Source organism: Sprattus sprattus, assembly GCF_963457725.1.
Source record: "Sprattus sprattus genome assembly, chromosome: 11".
Classification (NCBI taxonomy): Eukaryota; Metazoa; Chordata; class Actinopteri; order Clupeiformes; family Clupeidae; genus Sprattus; species Sprattus sprattus.
In genome coordinates this window covers 8,193,762-8,211,202 of record NC_137909.1, presented here as the reverse complement: position 1 = coordinate 8,211,202, position 17,441 = coordinate 8,193,762, and the positions used below count along the sequence as shown (strand labels likewise).

At 40.4% G+C, this 17,441-nt stretch overlaps 3 protein-coding genes across 4 annotated transcripts; 2 read left to right on the top strand and 1 right to left on the bottom strand.

The window, feature by feature from the left end:
- Positions 1-1,579: 1,579 nt before the first annotated feature.
- On the top strand, positions 1,580-3,330 carry LOC308372294 (caspase-7-like; the record flags this gene model as incomplete). Its single annotated transcript, XM_080847453.1, has 4 exons — positions 1,580-1,796; positions 2,296-2,459; positions 2,631-2,766; positions 3,017-3,330. 4 exons carry the CDS (start codon positions 1,580-1,582, stop codon positions 3,328-3,330), a joined length of 831 nt encoding a protein of 276 aa, XP_080703579.1.
- A 963-nt stretch (positions 3,331-4,293) lies between these two features.
- Positions 4,294-10,557, bottom strand: dusp11 (dual specificity phosphatase 11 (RNA/RNP complex 1-interacting)). Its single transcript, XM_080846932.1, has 10 exons — positions 10,399-10,557; positions 9,996-10,047; positions 9,803-9,878; positions 9,584-9,715; positions 9,106-9,229; positions 8,949-9,009; positions 6,940-6,986; positions 6,474-6,549; positions 5,600-5,767; positions 4,294-5,332 (listed from the first exon to the last, which is right to left on the bottom strand). The coding sequence occupies exons 1-10, from the start codon at positions 10,511-10,513 to the stop codon at positions 5,014-5,016; spliced, it is 1,170 nt and encodes a 389-aa protein (XP_080703058.1). The 5' UTR covers positions 10,514-10,557; the 3' UTR covers positions 4,294-5,013.
- A 344-nt stretch (positions 10,558-10,901) lies between these two features.
- On the top strand, positions 10,902-17,357 carry LOC308372281 (STAM-binding protein-like A). Of its 2 annotated transcripts, none has more exons than XM_080847436.1 (10): positions 10,902-11,019; positions 12,141-12,351; positions 13,029-13,104; positions 13,198-13,293; positions 13,711-14,107; positions 14,298-14,422; positions 14,709-14,846; positions 15,472-15,584; positions 15,675-15,774; positions 16,164-17,357. In XM_080847436.1, the coding sequence occupies exons 2-10, from the start codon at positions 12,149-12,151 to the stop codon at positions 16,218-16,220; spliced, it is 1,305 nt and encodes a 434-aa protein (XP_080703562.1). In that variant the 5' UTR covers positions 10,902-11,019; positions 12,141-12,148; the 3' UTR covers positions 16,221-17,357. The 2 variants fall into 2 exon arrangements, with proteins under 2 accessions (XP_080703562.1, XP_080703563.1); XM_080847437.1 differs by having other exon boundaries at positions 10,913-11,019; positions 12,145-12,351.
- Positions 17,358-17,441: the final 84 nt, after the last annotated feature.

Here is a 17,441-nt window from a genome sequence, read left to right as displayed (position 1 = left end):
CAGACACAAAACTTTTCAACTTGTCTGCTCTGTAGTCATTAACTCCTTCCCCGCTCACCCACACATGTATCATTATAATATTTTCTCTAACAGGAATGTTCATCACCAAGGGTTTGGCATTGACTAGTAAGTTGATGAGGTGCATCCTCCAAGGCTGGCTGTAACTTGCACAGGTCCTTAGAAAAACCTGAAGGGAGACAATCTTAGTGCGAGGAAGTTGATTTTACCTTAACATACCACATACCACATTATCGTGTCAAGTGTGCCAGGTGTCTGATGAACTATTTCCCTTCTTTTCCTTGGGTCATTCCATATAAGGTGACTGTTTTGGCCCAAGATGTTAGGCTGTGTCTAGGTATGTGCCATGTATCTATGATACTTACACTCAGGCATTAATAGATTATTAAATGCAGATATCTGAGAGCTAATATGAGGTTAATCAAAGGCTGATATCTCTATAAACAATGACACACAACAAATGAAACCCACAAAAATGCACACAACTGCAATACTCCACTGTCAACACGGTTGGAAATGAATTTGTTCAGCAACAGATGCTTCATCCTACACCTTTCACAATGTGCACGTGTAAAGTTATGTGGACTAACAGCAGGTATGGCAAACATTCAAGGAGTTTGCCTTCAGCCTCATCCCCTGACTCACTAGCTTAGGACCTCAAAATTCTTTTGTACTCGACACAAAACGGGAAGGTCAAAAGAATGTGTTGCAGCCAATTAAACTTCCATTTTTTTTACAGCATCCCTGGTTATTATTTCCATTTCTACATTATACATGCAAAACAGTTTCTTCTTAGTCCTCGTAAATATAATTAAATCTTAAATGCTTAATCTACAATTATTATTCAATGACAATATTATTACAAAAACTATTATTTCCATAGAAATGGCTATAACACCGCCCTGACCAGGAAGGGGGAAGGACTTTCCTGTACATACAAATAGCCAGTGCCACAGGGTAGGACTCACGTGGACTGGGTAAACAATACATTACCTTTGTACAAATGGAATCCACAATCCTTGACACATAGCCTATGATCTAGAGACCTTCACAAATGTTTGGAGTGAATTTTGACATTTATTTTTCCTGGTGAAATTCATTGAAAGTATTATATTTGCACATAAATGTAAAACAAATGTACAAAAACACATTTTCCATTTAGCAAATAGTATGAATAATGGCAATCTCAATTTCTCACTAATACATCACCCAGGTCAATCTTCTGAGTAGTTGACTATTCTTGTAGTGCTATGTCATTTTCAGAGGTTTGCTCAGGATGTTTTATGTCTCACAGGATTACCTAACAGGCAGGTGACGACTGTGAAATGCCAGGAAGGAGGCTGTAAAAGGAGTGTCAGTGACTGTTGAGTGTACTGTTATGTTCAGGGGCTGATCCTTATCCACGCCTGCAGTGAACTATGCAAACTTCACATGACAGTTCTTGTTAGTTCTTGTTCAATCGTTAAGGGTGGTGTAGCTTGTTCAGCTCTTTAGCTTGGATTGAGTGTGCTTTTATTTTCCACAGTGCAATTCAAACTTGTACTAGTATCTGGAGGTCCACATGGATTTTTGGAACACAATAAGGGGAGGCAATCAGGTATGCAACAGGGCTGTAGTGGTGTCCGTTAAGGATTTTGACCCTGGAGTTGACTTGGCCAAGCGGAAGGGAGTCGGTCGCGATGCTCAGCGGCTCCACAAAGTGCTGAGTCGACTTGGCTTTAAAGTGAAGATCCACAATGACCCAACAGCACAAGAGATCTACAGTTTGTTTGAAGAGGGTATGTTCTTCAGATTTTTGTTTTATGTTTATATCAAATGGGTATTCATTAAATTTGGTATTAAACTATAATTGCATAGGTGGTTTTCAGCAGAGATGACTGAAAAAATGTGTTGCCGTATAAAGATATATCTATAGGTGGATGTTTTACTTTGATGTTCTGGGTGGTCTGTGTGGTATTCATGAAGTTATGTAACTACTGAAGGTCAAAGAGGTAAATTATTATTTCATGATAGTGTGCTGTTTCACTTTCATCATTTGACAGAATCAGTTACTGAGTCACATGATTTGTCATCCTCGGTATCCACCCATGTCTGATATAAAAAATATGCGCATTTTCATCAAATGAAATACCTCATGTTAAATATTTATGCAATTCATATGTAATGTATACATGTACTGTAGTTCAGTCTTCAGCACTAAAAATAAAATCATATGCTTAATATAACTTTTGAGGATATTGTGCTAAACTATACTATGCAATATAATTTTCTCCACAGAGAGCAAAAAGACTGTTGAAAATTTCTTCATAGGCATCCTGTCTAGTCATGGAGAGGAAGGAGTGGTGTTTGGGGCAGATGGCAATCGTGTGAGACTCTCTCAGATCTTTGGGTTATTTAATGGCCCCACCATGGTTGATAAAACAAAGCTCTTCTTTGTGCAGGTAAGAAGTCACTTCATTACCAGAATATTACCTGCCAATGATGGCCTGCTCCAATAAATATCTGACAATGTCACAATGTGACAACATGAAAACAAGTTACCTTGAACTGCACTTGTCTTCACTCAGTCTTGTACCTTCTATGTTTGATTCAAATATATCCTCTCTTTGTAGGCATGTCGAGGCCACGAGTTAGACAGTGGAGTTGATATTCAGACAGACTCAGCCTCCTTTTCAGATGAAGATGACTATGTCTCCGACTACCTCTCCATTCCTGTTGACACAGCTGTCATGTATGCAACAGCTCCAGGTAACTTGCTCTTCCTGTCTCAGCCACTGCTATGGAGATTATGTCAGAGAACCACAACATGCCATAGCTTAAGCTGTAAGGGATAATGTATAGTCCACCAGTCAGTATCGGAAAATAAATCCCGACGGGACCAACAGAGCCCTGATGCGCAGCGGATACTATACATTATCCCGCTCATTATTAGGAATGTATGTATGTATCAATGTTAATTGCCAACCTGAACTCACATTGTGTTTATTTTGGTTTGCAGGTTACAGTGCCTTTATGCACCCGTTAGGCTCAGTATTCGTCCAGACTCTCTGCGACCTTTTGGAAGAGGATGGAGGCCGTGACCTGGAGATAACCCGTATCATGACAAGGCTGAATTACCAGGTCGCCTTCCACTTCCAGGCAAGGGGACGGGAGCTGGCCGGCAAGAAGGAGATGCCATGCTTTGTGACGCGCCTTACCAAAGAGGTGTACCCCTTTAGAGACTCACGGAGGAACATTGAAGAGCTGAGTGAAAAACTTTCAACCACAGTGGTGGAGAAATCTCACAACATACGCAAGCGCTCCATCAGTTAAAGGAACAACCTTATCTGTGTAAATACTTAGTTCATCTTGTGTCTAGTTGCATTTTTTTCCATCACATCTATGTATGCAATTGTTTCTATCTCAACCTTTGTCAAATTATTTTTATACTGGTGTATATACATACACACAAACAGACTGGAGAATGTTTTAGTTCTTTACTACATCTGATGGGTGACAGGTTGTAACAGGTTGTTAACAGAAAGACTAAACTGAAAATGAAAGACAACCAATAATTAGTTGGCTCAGACATTGTCTCATGACTCAATCTGTGTCGTCATGGAGCCCCACCTTGCTTACGTGTCCTGGGGCAGGAACAGGAACAGGACACAATGTGACTTAAGACATGGGTATTCCACTCAAAGGTGAGTTCTAGCGTACTAACTGCTGGTGACAACCATACAGTACCAAAGGCAATTAAGATTCTTGATTACAATTCATGTGTAAGTTAAGTAGTTAAAATGGAAACGCCTATAATTGTTGGTAAAGACATTCAAGAGGCTGACATGTATACGCACATGTGAACTAGCCCTTGGCAATCATAAGTTAAACATGTCTGCAAGTGCAAGTATCTGTGCAAGGGGACCATTAACTGAAGCATTTGCTTCCACGGTACCTTAACACAAAGATTAGAAAATGATGCATGCAATAAACAGCTTTATAGCTATTCAAACCCTCAAGTTGATTATCGAGGCCTACCATTTGAAGGAAACAAGCACTTACATAATACAGGAGTGATGTACATAAAAATAAGAGAGGAGGCAGACGTCTAGAAGAAAGTAAGAAGGTAGAAAGTGATTCCGAGTGTAAGGCTTGAAACTCCACACTTAACCCTTTTCTTTCACTCTGTTCCAGTTGGAATCATGGTATTTCAATTCTTCACCTAGAAAGGTTTGATTGTGTGCTCATGATTAAATGTTGGTTGCCATTTTCTACTTTATAAAAATGTTATCCAGGCCTGCTTGCAGAGTTTTTATTTATGATGTTTTAAACCTATTGCAAACAGTACATGTCATTGTGACCATTTTTTGTGCAGCATTGAATGCTAACTGAATCCCCATCTTAACTGATCTCAGATGATTTCCTCCGAGGACCAAAAGGCATTTTAAAACTTACATTAAATTAAAAAAGGCACTTGAGACTGGCTAAGAATGTCAGGATAATGCATGTAGGATATAGTCTGTCCACAAAACTCTAAGCTGTTTGCCTGCCCATGGTCTAGGAAAGTAAAGTCAGTTAAGTCTGCAAAGTGACCCTTAGACTAAACCAGATAAGAAGTTCTCATTTATGTTGTTGCTTTGATTATATCAGAATCCAAGGCCAAATGGTTAGTGCCCAGTAGAGCATTAAAAACACTGTAAAGACTGGAGTAAAACAAAGTTGATGAATATGATGTAAAGTATAACCCTCAGGAGAGAAGATGACTCTCCCCTTTGGCGTTCAAAGAAGTAAATAAAACACCCCATAGCGGCAATGGCCCCAATCTGTCTGCTACATCCCTGTTTCAGTATGACAAGACAAACTGCATTAGTTTGTCAGGCATACCCTTCAGAAAATGCAAAACTATTGTGTATTTTGTTTGTAAACATTCTCAAAACAAACCACATTTGTGGTAGTGTTCAAATGGCAGCTTTGGTACACAAAGAAACACCACGCTTATGTTTCTTCCTGCCCCAGTCAAGTCCAACGTTGCCTGTGCGAATGCTTGTGGGACTGGTCCCGTGACTTGCGGTCCCTGTGTCCCTGTGGCTGCTGTGGGACTGGGGGACCTTCCTCTGGTTCAAACCTGTAACGTTGTACTAGCATCGGGTAGGGAAGAGGGCAGGACTGTGGGTGTCCTCTCCTGTCCCAGTCAGAAGGACGAGGCCTGTGGGGGGGCAGTCTCTGAAACGGAGGTGGGTCAGGGTAGAGACCAGGCCCAGGGTAGAACCCAGGAGGGGGCAAGAAGCCTGCACCGCCGTTAAACCTCTGGTCCATCCCCCAGCCAGGATGAGGTCTAGGCAAGAGCACAAGGTACAGAAATGTAATTATACATATAAGAAAGTGCAAGGAAATTAGGGGGGCAACAGATGCCAGGTGGGAATCTAGTTTCCCCTTTCCGAACTGCTTGGTGTACAAGCTAACAAACATAGGACATTGGCCAAAGAATGACCTACTCAACAAATGTATACGTTTATGACATTTACTGTGACGAATAGACAAGAAGAATGAAGTTATATTTCTAGTAGAACACACAAATGTCTATGTCAATGAAAATAAGTACCTAAAATGTTCTTCATATGGGACATCGTGGTCTCTGGTTCGTGGCCTCTGGTTCCTGGAGGGGGTGTGGTGTTTAGAGAACTGGGTCTGGTTGAAGGGGGCATTGGGATGCCTGTGGTTGGCATACCCTTGGGTGGGTTCTTGCTCTGGTTCCTCCATACCTTTATTACTGCCACCAAAAGAATTAGGAAACCCCTGTTACTATGGGGCTTGAGTTAATTACTTAAAGTTGTAAATACAGTAGGCTTGGGATTACATAGTGCATCGAGAAACAGGAAATAATAATGATCAATACATATAAGCATTTTTCCCAGGTAGAAATAAATAAGCATTTCTGCTACAACAAACCCTTTAATTACCTAAGCTGTTAAGGCTTACGATTCTCAGCATCATATAATGAAGCAGCACTGGAGGGTGCTGTATTGTATTTTGATTTTTCAACGTGGGCCCTATTTTTAGATATTTTTGAGTCCAATCTTTCACTTTATCAATTTACGATGTAAAATGGCCCAGTATTGTGTTAAAAAGCTGTAACCAGCAACTGCAAAATGGCTACACAATGTATCCGATGGGGCAAGCATCTGTGTGAACAAAGTAAACAGCTTGTTTTCGCCACTGACAGGCTCATAATATTACTGCAAGTGTCTAACAACATGTAACGGATCCCTACAGAGATAGCCCGGTGTCTGTTTATCCAAAATAACTGTAAAGAAACTGTAGAAAATGACGGTTTCCACTGTTTCTGTAGTTTAAGTTTCAGTAGAATTTAAATGTTGGCTAATATTAATACAAGAATGCCTCAGAAACAAATCAAGAAAATAACATACTGATCAATATACTTTTTATGACATTCACAAAATACAGCCAACGGATACCTTCTCTTAGGTCTCTGCTGCAGGTCATCAATGTAGTTCTGTCTCTCTATGGTATGACCTCTTGATGTGTTGAATACTGTAAGAAGAGGAAATCAATTCAGCATTTTATAGTTTCAGATATCTGTCACACCCATTTTTTACTTCAGGAACTTTGTAGCAGCCCAAAGGCATGTCTAAACGCAAGTGAACAACAGTGCCAACTACTGGTGTATGATGAGCCATTGGCACGTATGAAAACTTACTGTGGTATTGGTCTGTTTATCAAAAATATAACGTCAACAACGATGTCAACAACTTCCATCTTTCCCTCTTATGATGCCTGGGTGATGCTGAGGTCACACAGTCTCATAACAATAAGTTGCCACCAAGACAACCTCCTGAACATGGCTCAGTGATTACTGAGGTGTAGGTGAACAATGATGGTCACATGGGTAAGCTTCAGGAGCTGGAGAACTGGAATACTTACATTCTATGGCTTTTCCAGGTTCAATTCCATCAACATCAATTAGGTACCTACAATTGGACAGATATTTGCAGGCCTTAGTTTGATGAAGTCCTTCAGTCAATGATTTGAAAACACTTATGCTGAATTCACACGGAGCCTAGTTTCACTCAATCAAGTTCATTTTTCACACAAATCGAATCTTTTAATTTCGTAAGGACGGAGCCTTGTAACGAGAGATCTGCGTAAGGACCGGCACAGCCGATTGTGATGAACCGGCTGTAGTATATACCCCACGCCTGTTGGTGGCGCTTTAGCACTGCTACAGATAACTGAAAAAACTTGAAAAACGTAGAAGAGAAGACTACGCAGCACACGGTAAAGGAGCACAGCACACGGATAAACACATTACACAAGACATTCAAGCTCCAATTAGCAACATTACATTATGGTGGTTAATAAATCCAGTGGTTAGACTAAAGGTTATGCCAAAATGAATTCTATTTTCTATTGATAATAAAGAGTTTGGAACAGTACAACATGACATGTCTGTCATCCCATTTCCCATGAGGCTTTTCTCCGACTATTTTTACTTTTTTTGAACAAAAAAGCAAATTTATAATTTGTGGTCATGAAAGTTATGTAACGTCTGAATAAAAAGATTTAGATCAAGACAGGAGGCTAAACAAAATTCAGTAGGCTAGATTAATGAGAAGGAGTTCGAGACACACCATGAGTGAGATGTAGAGCGACAACAAGTGTTATATATATATATTGGTTGGAGATCACGTGTAGATCACGTGGGACAATGACGTCATCGGGTTGCGTGAATCCGTGCACACGAACACAAGATTAATGTGATACACATTTTTAATGCAGTTAACGCAACTTTGTTTACTTCCGATGTGCGTTGACACGAAACCGGTGGTGCCTGTAGTCAGTTAGGCAGAAGCAACCGAGACGGTAGTGAAAGTTGGAGAGCTGAGGGATTGTTTGGCGGAAAGTTTCTGTTTAAGAGGCAAAATGACGGAACAATCGACAAATCTAAAGTTGTATGTAGCATTTGTCAAGCTTAATTTAGCTGTCACTGAAGCAACTCGTCTTTAAGTTTTCACCTTGCAAAGCACCCGACAGAAAGCAACCCCAGGTTAGATGGTCGCCAACCCACACTATTCTAACGATTTACCGTCGAGTGGCAACATTGTGTTTCGCATATTCCTTGCTTGACGGCGAGAGAGCACGAAACATATACCATTAAACAACAGAGTCTAAAATACACGCTGTCTGAAGTGATTACTCGTAAATGTATAGGATTCGACGAACGTCAGTAACGTTGCATTAGTGTTGTTTTTGTGCGTTATCATTGGAGTGGATATGCTTTTCTGTGGACAGCTACCAACTCAAACGACTGCCCAGGAATGATTGGTGCTATTTATGTTGATAATAGATTGCAGCCACATATTTAATTCATTATTTAAATTATTCTAATCATTATATTGACCTATTTGAACCTATTTGTTTGCATGTCTGAAGCATCACTTATTTTAATTAGGCCTAGCTGAGTGGTCTTGTTTGCATGTTCCATCACTTGTTTTGAATACATGCTATCTTTTGGGTCCTGACTTGCTTGTTGTGCACAAATAGGCCTAGGCCTACTGCAATTCAGTTCTCTGTGTGTATTTATGTTGTTTTCGTGTGCACAATAAAATGTTGATGCAATATCTAGAGTTAGATTTTCTTTTATTTATTTCTAGGCTTCCACCTGTGGCAGGTGCTGATGTTGCTTTTTCAATCGCTTATTAATTAGAATTAATGGATTATAGATTCAATTAGCCTAATAGAATATAGATTCGCTAAAATAAGCGGGGTGTCTGTTGGGCCCTGTCCTGTTACAAATACAAAAAGTTGGGCCTCGGAGTCAAAAAGGTTGGGAACCCCTGGTCTACATGATAGGGCTATCTGTATTCTGAACAGCACGGACGCACACAAACTAGACTCCGTCTGAATTTGGCTTTAATCAAGTAGACACCAACCTGCACACAAGGTAACCTGTGCGATTCAACCCATGGGTACAATGGACACCAATCAGCTTATCTGTGGTTGTAAAGAAAATGAATACAATTGACAGGCATATCACTGTAGTTGAAGTGTATTTAGATTTTGAGGTTGGTGTGGTAGTTAATGACTTGCCATTATCTTCATTGTCTCGTAGAAATCTTCTAACTGCCTTCTTGAAACTGAGAATGGTAGGGTCACTTGGAACTTCATGTCCAGCAGTGAATATCTTCAGAAACTTAACAGATTCGGGCAAATCCTACCATTCACACAATTTCACAAATTGCTTCATCAATCAATGTAGTGACACAGCATAAGAGCATCCACAACAATGAATTCACAATTACAGAGATAATTTAAACATTTATCCAATGTCAATATGTCTATCTGCAATTAAAGTTCAGATCAGTTTGACAAAACCAGAAGGGTGCTACCACATGCCCTGGGAATACCCGGTAGATGAGATGGTAGAACAGACACACAATAATGACTGCAAGTCTGTCTAATTGTCTGCTTTTTGAAAATGAATGTCATCGTTTTGCTACATCAGACTCAACAGGAATGTTCTAGTCCTAGAAGACCAACAAGCTTTCCAGTATAATGTTACTCTTACCTGTGGATTGTAGTAGCGTGTTGTGAACGTTAGGTCAATGATTAGTCCTAGCCGTTGCTTCTCTTCCTCTACCACGTTTAGGAGATCATTAAGACCAAATGCCTCGGCGGGGGGCAGGCGATTTATAAGGGACTGAAAAAGCATGGCGTCACTTCCAGCTCAACATGGACAGATACAACATTCATTCCGAGAAAAATGTGTTATTGTGTAATTTGTTACCTGTTTCAACGGGACCTTAAAAGCAATGAAACGCGTTCCAGGTATCCTTTTCCCCACAGCCTGGTAATCGGTCCACCTGAGAGAGGTTTAGGTCAGGAAAAGTTGAATCATCTATGTTCACAGCTATGGTTACAGCTATGCCTTGTGCTTCAGTTCTGGTAAAATGTCAGTCTTAAAACGAATAATATCTTACCTGTCAGGGATACCATTCTTCTTATTCTTGTTATGAGACATTTTCTTCAGACCTGTAATTTGATTAAATGCCCGTAGTAAGCCAATAGTAGGTAGCTATCTTGCAAGAATTTGAATCTTGATGTTAGCCACATCATCCTGGAAAATATTTCCTTAGTTAAAATTACTCAGCCATCACAGTGGTAGCTAAATGTTCTCTGCGAATTTCAAATATGACATTATATTTAAATCATCACCGAAATATTTACAGAATGTCCATTCTAGCAATATTAACGAAGCATTTTAACTTTGAACCTAACACAGTCAAGACACTGTCAAATGCTAACTAATGTTAACTAGCTAGGGCACTCTGCAGCAGCTAGCCTCAGAATTTCATGACTCAATCTTAACATTAGATGACTTACGCGTGGTATAAATATCCTTCTGACAAGATGTGAAATAACACAACTGGAACGCTTTTACAGAATCCCTACAAGTCACCTTGCTTCCAAGCAATATTAGTGGATGAATCCCACACATGCTACATAGCCACAAATAGTTTCAGCTGCTCCTTTACACGTTCGGCAGACATGACTGTACAATATTGTTGTGGCACACTCCACATCAGCTCTTACTGCCCCCTTGTGTTTCGGAGTTCTTGTCTGGGAGGGAAAGTAATGGAGTCGCTCCCTGGTAGAGCAAAATGAATGGGATTCTCCATAGAGACGTTTTCAGTAGAAATAAATCTCGTCTCGGTCATATAATTATATCTTTACTATTTTGACTAGAGAGAATACCGTTTTGACCTGGAGAGAAATGCTATATTGATTTTTGGGAGTGTGGTTCGATTTAACGTTAAAACAGATTGCCATACTCCGCTTCTCGGTCGCATGCTCAGCTGATTCGGTACGTCACGCTAAACCAGGAAGGAAACTGGTATGGAAAGTAGTCGTGTAAAGTGCAAACTGACTAATCAAAATATGACGTTCTATCTTGGATCCATGACTTATCTTTAGCTCAATTTTGGCAAGCTCTCAAACGATCAGGTGAGATTTTACACTTGAAGTTACTTAAGTTACTATTTCCTCGGTACTGGCTATCTAAAAGTAATTTACATGTAGCTTGTCTGTTTATTAGCGATAGCTAGATCTTGACAGTGTTGGCCAGCACCAGTAATGCTAATGTAGTTGTTAGCACAGAGTAAGCAGTGCGTAGAAATAGAGCAGTCCCAGATGTAGTAAATTAATATTAGCGAGGAATTTGTAATCCAGAAGTGGACAAACAGTACTATTGTGCTTAAAGTTAGTCAGTCTATTTCATTCGAGAGATGGTTGTGTCATATAAACATAGCACAAAAAGTAAGAAAATGTGTGTTTGGTAGAGTATTTCTTTGTTGTAACCATGCTTATTGGCAATACATCAAATACCGCTGGAAAGCCTGTTTATTTCCTTTTTAAATGGTGCCACATCTGTTGGTGCCACTGCTGTGGGATGGCATCCCATTCTCCAACCAGCATTTGCTGCAAGTCAGCCAACGTGGTTCTGTTGGTCACTCTGGCACGAAAAGCACGCCCAGGCTGATCCCACAAGTGTGTGTGACCAGGCTGCTGCTCAACCCCCAAATGGGATGTTCCTTACAAATGTGGCACCATTTAAAAGGGAAATAAACAAGCTTTCCAACGGTATACGATTTATTGCCAAAAAGCATTGTTACAACAAAGAAATAATCTACCCAACACAAATGTCCTTACTTTTTGTGCTGTTTATATATATTTATTTATAGAAAGACAGAACACAGAACTACACACACACACACACACACACACACACACACACACACACACACACACACACACACACACACACACACACACACACACACACACACGCACACACACACACACACACACAAAACAGTCCAGGGATTATAGTTAGTATCATTTATATTGGTAGGGCTATCGACCACTACTGAATTTGTGATGTTACATGAAATGCGTTTGAAGGTTCTAAAAACGCAGCTAATAGCCTACTATAAAAAAAATAGGATTGAGTTATAAAACTAGTTCTGTCTGTCTGTTAGCGAAAGTTACTAGAATAAATTCATATTGAGATTGTGACATGGTTGTTTTTTCCTCCAAAATAGCTAATTGATATTGTATTTGATCAGTTAGCACCATGTCTGACCACAACGACACCAGTCTCCAACCTTTGGAGCGTGTCCGTGCCCTCACTAAAATGGGAAGTTCGGTGGACGTGAACGAGGATGTACCGCCCCGACGATACTTTCGATCTGGTATGGAGATGATCCGTATGGCAAGTGTTTATGCAGATGAAGGGAACACAGAGCATGCGTTCATCCTCTACAATAAATACATAACGTAAGTCACTTCATTTGTTTATTTGTTGTTTCAGGGAGGCTTCATAATGCTTATGTATGCACTCTTGTGTTGCTGATGTGCACTTCATCAGAATCAGAATCAGAATCAGAATTCTTTTAATGGCCAAGTATATTCACACATACAGGGAAATTGACTTGGTGTGGTTGGTGCATAAGACATAACACATAACATAACAACAAAAAAGCATAAACAAGAACAAAGGACACATGTTTTTTAAGATAATAATAAATAATAATAATAATAATAAATAATAATAAATAATTTGGGCACATCAAGGGCAAGTTACAGTTAATTTGAGTACATAAACCCAGAGTCAGTGTGATGCAGGGGGCTTGTTTGTGAACTGCCGCGTGGGGAAAAAACTGTTCAGGTGGCGAGAGGTTTTGGTCTTAATAGCCCGGAACCTTCTGCCGGATGGGAGACTCAGAAATAGGTGTTGACCGGGATGTGAAGGATCAACGATGATCTTCCCTGCTCTCTTGCTGGTCCTTAAGTGAAACGGGTCTAGAAGAGACGGCAGGTCGCAGCCGATGACCTTCTCGGCTGACCGAATGATCCGCTGCTGTCGGCTTTTTTCCTTGGCAGTAGAGGCAGCAAACCAGATGGTTATTGAAGAGGTGATGATGGATTCACTTACACTGTTCACTGTGTTTCAGGCTTTTCATTGAAAAACTTCCCAAACATCGAGACTACAAAACAGCCAAAATACCTGAAAAGAAGGAAACCATGAGGGTACTGAAGCACAACCATGTTCACAAAAAGGTTGACTTGTTGACGCCTTTACCCTAGTTTAATTTTAATGTGTGTGTTTTTTTTGTCCTGCAGAAGCTGAAAGAGATCGCCTTCCCAAAAGCTGAAGAACTGAAGAAACTACTCTTAACACAATATGATAAAGATTATGCAGAATATCTTGTGCGAAAAGTGAGTCATTTTCCATGTAGACTAGATACTAAATTGTTTGTCCATCATGAACATTTCCTTACATCAGAGGATCATAGCCTATAAAATGTACCCCATAACAACACTCGGCCTTGGTCAATAAGAGCAGCGGTATTGTACAAGTGTGTTGCCATAATGATAGAACTAGTTAAGTAGTAGTAGTAGTAGTAATAGTAGTAGTAGTATTAGTAGTAGTAGTATTAGTAGTAGTATAGTATTAGTGGAAATGTGTTTGTGCATACCTTATTCCTGCTTTTTCTAAATCCATCTCCCTTTCTTTTCTTTTCTCTCTGTGTTCATAATTATATGTGTGTCTCCGTGGGCCATGTTTGTCAATGCGTTTGTGTGTGTTTGTAATGGTGCTTGCTGGACTGTGCGTATGTGTGCTGGGGTGGTCAGAAAGCAGAGGAGGAGGCCCACGTACGCGAGCTGGCCAGGCAGAGGCAGCTGGAGGCGGAGCGGCAGCAGCAGGCGCAGCACCAGCAGCGCCAGCGTGAGCAGGAGCAGGTGCTGGTCTTTGAGGAGATGCTGCGCCGGCAGGAGCTGGAGCGCGAGCGGCAGCGCATCCTGCAGGAGTTCGGCCCGCCCGTTGGCCCACCCGTCGCCCCGCCCGTCGCCCCCACCGCACCTTTGCCATTCATGATTGATAATGACCAGGGACCACCACAAGCCCTTAATGTCAACCCAACACCCCCCCAGAGTCCTGAGAGCACCCCGAACCACACCTTCCCACCGGCCTATGCCCCAACGTTTGACCGCTCTCTGAAACCCGCAGTCCGAGTCAACTCTGGGAATAGTAAGCCACCTCTGTCAAACCTAGCCTGGCTTATTAACAGCACCATATGAGCTAGACTTTAACAGCAGTTATGCTAATACTGATAATTTATTCGAATCAGTAAATACTAGTGAGAATGATCTCAACATATGAAAAATAAGATTTGTATGGATGATTGCACAGAATTAATACTATCAATGTGTTTTCACAGGTCTGACCATAGATGGCATACGGCAACTTGCAGTAAGCTCTGAATTGTGCCAAAAGTTCCTTAAGTTAGCTGAAAGCAACACAGCCCGTGCAGTTGAAACCTGTGGCATTCTATGTGGCAAATTGGTAAGTCATGTGGCTAAGCACACATTGAGAATTTTGACAAAATTTTCCCCCAATGTTGACATTGATGATGAGTTATATTTCCCATGAACGCAGGAAATATATTTGTGGAAGGTGTCAATACATATGGCCACTGCACTACTGGGAGTTTAGAATGTGTTTTTCAATGTGACCTAATATCACAGTACGTCACAAATGTTGTTTGGATTTTAGCATGATCTTTCCAAAACAGTGGCTGAGAGACAATGGTTGAATGTCATGTCATTAGAGCTATACATGTACTCTGCAGACCAAGAATGCCTTCACAGTGACCCATGTGATCGTCCCCAAGCAGTCTGGGGGACCTGACTACTGTGACACAGAAAACGAGGAAGAGCTTTTCCTTATCCAGGACCAGTACGACCTCATCACCCTTGGCTGGATCCATGTAATAATCCATCTGCACACCAGCCTTAAAGCTGGCTCATTTCTCACACTCAACTCTCAAAGATGAAATACAGAGACCCAGACCATACATTTTACATTTACATTTACATTTAGTCATTTGGCAGACGCTTTTGTCCCAAGCGACGTTCAGGGGAGAGAATGGTCAAGCTACAAGCAATAGAACCTGGTGTAACAAATAATACTACTTTAAATAAGAAACATATAAAAAACGAAAATGAAAAGAAAAAGTGCAGGAATGTTATTGCTGTAATTGCAAGTTAAGCACTAGTCGAAGTGCCAGTTAGGACGGGAGGTGCCCTCTGAAGAGTTGGGTCTTCAAGAGCTTCTTAAAGGTAGAGAGGGGGACGCCCCTGCTCTGGTAGTGCTCAGCAGTTCATACCACCAACGTGGAACTACAAATGAGAATAGTCTGGACTGCCTGGACATTTTATACTACACTGCATTTGTGCTCTTCATTACACTCTGGCTCCTTAAAGCAGCAGTATTGGAATCTCACCACAAAAAAGAAACACAAATGTTTTGTCTTGTCTAGGACTGCTCCTATTAAGTGATCGATAAAGAGCTATCTCTTTACAATATAATAATGGATTTGGTTTGTTTTGTAGACCCATCCCACACAAACAGCATTCCTGTCCAGTGTGGACCTTCACACGCATTGCTCCTATCAGATGATGTTACCGGAGTCCATTGCCATTGTCTGCTCTCCTAAATTTAAAGAGTGAGTACTGGTTGCTAATGTCCATGGTCAATCTGATTACATGACTTGTATGTCTGGCTAGAGGCCCTATGATGTGAATTTTTCGTGCAGGACTGGCTATTTCAGACTGACAGATCATGGAATGACCGAAATATCTACCTGCAAACAAAAAGGATTCCATCCACACACCAAGGAGCCTCCATTGTTTACAGTGAGTAGTGTTTCCTCCATTCTTTTTGTACTCCACGGGGCTAAGGCTTTTGGATCATAGTAGTTAATGTAGTAGTTAACATTTTTTTATGTAAATTGTACTGGTAGTCTACTGATTAGACCCCTTTTCTGTAGTACTTCTCCTATAGCTGATTTTACAGGATGATGTATCAGCAGATTTTAATAACAGCATAATAGCTTTCTGTGGATGGTGGTGGTAGTAGTAGTAGTTGTAGTAGTAGTAGCAGTGGTACTAAGTAGAACAAAATCTTTCCAACAGTTTCATGCAGTAGCTAATCTTTTAATATGTTGGCTACATTGAACCATACACATGGGTTACAAGAGTTTGTCTTGTCTTGTACTGAGATGCGACTACATTGTCATTTGTAGGAAAGCAGACATGTCACCATCACTGATATTGGTGTGACGGTGCTGGACTTGCGGTGATGGTTCCTTTGTAGCCATACTGCGTGCCTTCCTGCTTAACCACATCATGGGAACCTCAACTTACAAAGTGGCCTGATTGTCTGTTTCCTCATGGATGGACACATGATAAAACAGAACAAGTTCTCTGGTGGCCAAAAAGCATGGCCATATGTTTAAATGCTTTTATTTTTTAAATCAGAAGCCAGACTTATGAACGGCAAAGTATGATTACATTTAATTTAATTTAAGCCCATATGCTCATGTTACATATTTATTTATCAGCATCCTTTCATTGTCTCATTCCTAATACCATGTTAGAGTAAAATAAAAAATAAATCTTCTTTGTGGACACTAAGAGATTGTAGAGGACATACAGTAGGTAAATATTTTATTCTTGTTCTCCCACAATCAGTTGTCACCCAGAATCAAAGCACTTGATCAATATGCTCGTAGACCTAAGATCCGGACCTTGTTAACCTGATACAAATGATGAAAATAACTCTTAAGTGTTCTGTACTGTGCAATGGAGTCCATGTATTTCAGCTTTTAAGTTTGTAATGGTATACTGTCTGACATTGTTGCTAAACTGTATCATTTGTTCCAAAGTATGGGGAAAGTGCTCTGCTCAGAAAAAAGTGCAGAGGAAACACTTACACGATATTGACAGTGTGATAATGGCCATTTTGGAGTGTTAAATTAGTCTTAACATTGTTCGCTGCTTTGATTTGGTGTGTGTGGATGGTAAATGTCACAATAGCACAGATTAAAAGAGACTGGTGTTCAATCAGGAACAAGGTTTTATTTTTTACAATGATGTGTGTCAGGGGAGAGAGGAAAGTTTGACAGACTTGATCTATTGCATTTAGAGTCATTCATAGGCTTATTTGGTCTGCAAATAAATTAGGAAATAAATCTAAAGTCCAGCACAGATCATGATTTTGAAGGTGTGTATGCCACAAGATTAATGAAATACATAGCACTGGTCAAGTATGGATAATGATGGATAATGCGTGTTAAAACAAGTTAATGAAATAATAGCATTTTATTCAGCTTTCTTATTTGAGTTACTGTTTTATTGTTGGGATCTATCTTGCGGTGTCCTTGTACATTGTCACCCCTTATAAATCGTCTCTTGCACTGTTTCTTGATTTCTTTTTGTGTAAGTGCTGTAATTGCTATGTCTGAAGACAATTAAATAAATTGTCCAAGTAGTAGCAGTGTAACGTTTTCTGTGCATTATGA

What these genes read in the sequence shown, in the direction of transcription:
- dusp11 (XM_080846932.1), bottom strand. Translation starts at nt 10,513, where the DNA reads ATGTGTGGGATTCATCCACTAATATTGCTTGGAAGCAAGGTGACTTGT. An exon ending in AAGAATGGTATCCCTGACAG is followed by an intron (nt 9,879 to 9,995) that starts GTAAGATATTAT and finishes AACCTCTCTCAG; the next exon opens with GTGGACCGATTACCAGGCTG. An exon ending in TTAAGGTCCCGTTGAAACAG is followed by an intron (nt 9,716 to 9,802) that starts GTAACAAATTAC and finishes ATGCTTTTTCAG; the next exon opens with TCCCTTATAAATCGCCTGCC.
- LOC308372281 (XM_080847436.1), top strand. Translation starts at nt 12,149, where the DNA reads ATGTCTGACCACAACGACACCAGTCTCCAACCTTTGGAGCGTGTCCGT. An exon ending in CTCTACAATAAATACATAAC is followed by an intron (nt 12,352 to 13,028) that starts GTAAGTCACTTC and finishes ACTGTGTTTCAG; the next exon opens with GCTTTTCATTGAAAAACTTC. An exon ending in AAAAGAAGGAAACCATGAGG is followed by an intron (nt 13,105 to 13,197) that starts GTACTGAAGCAC and finishes TTTGTCCTGCAG; the next exon opens with AAGCTGAAAGAGATCGCCTT.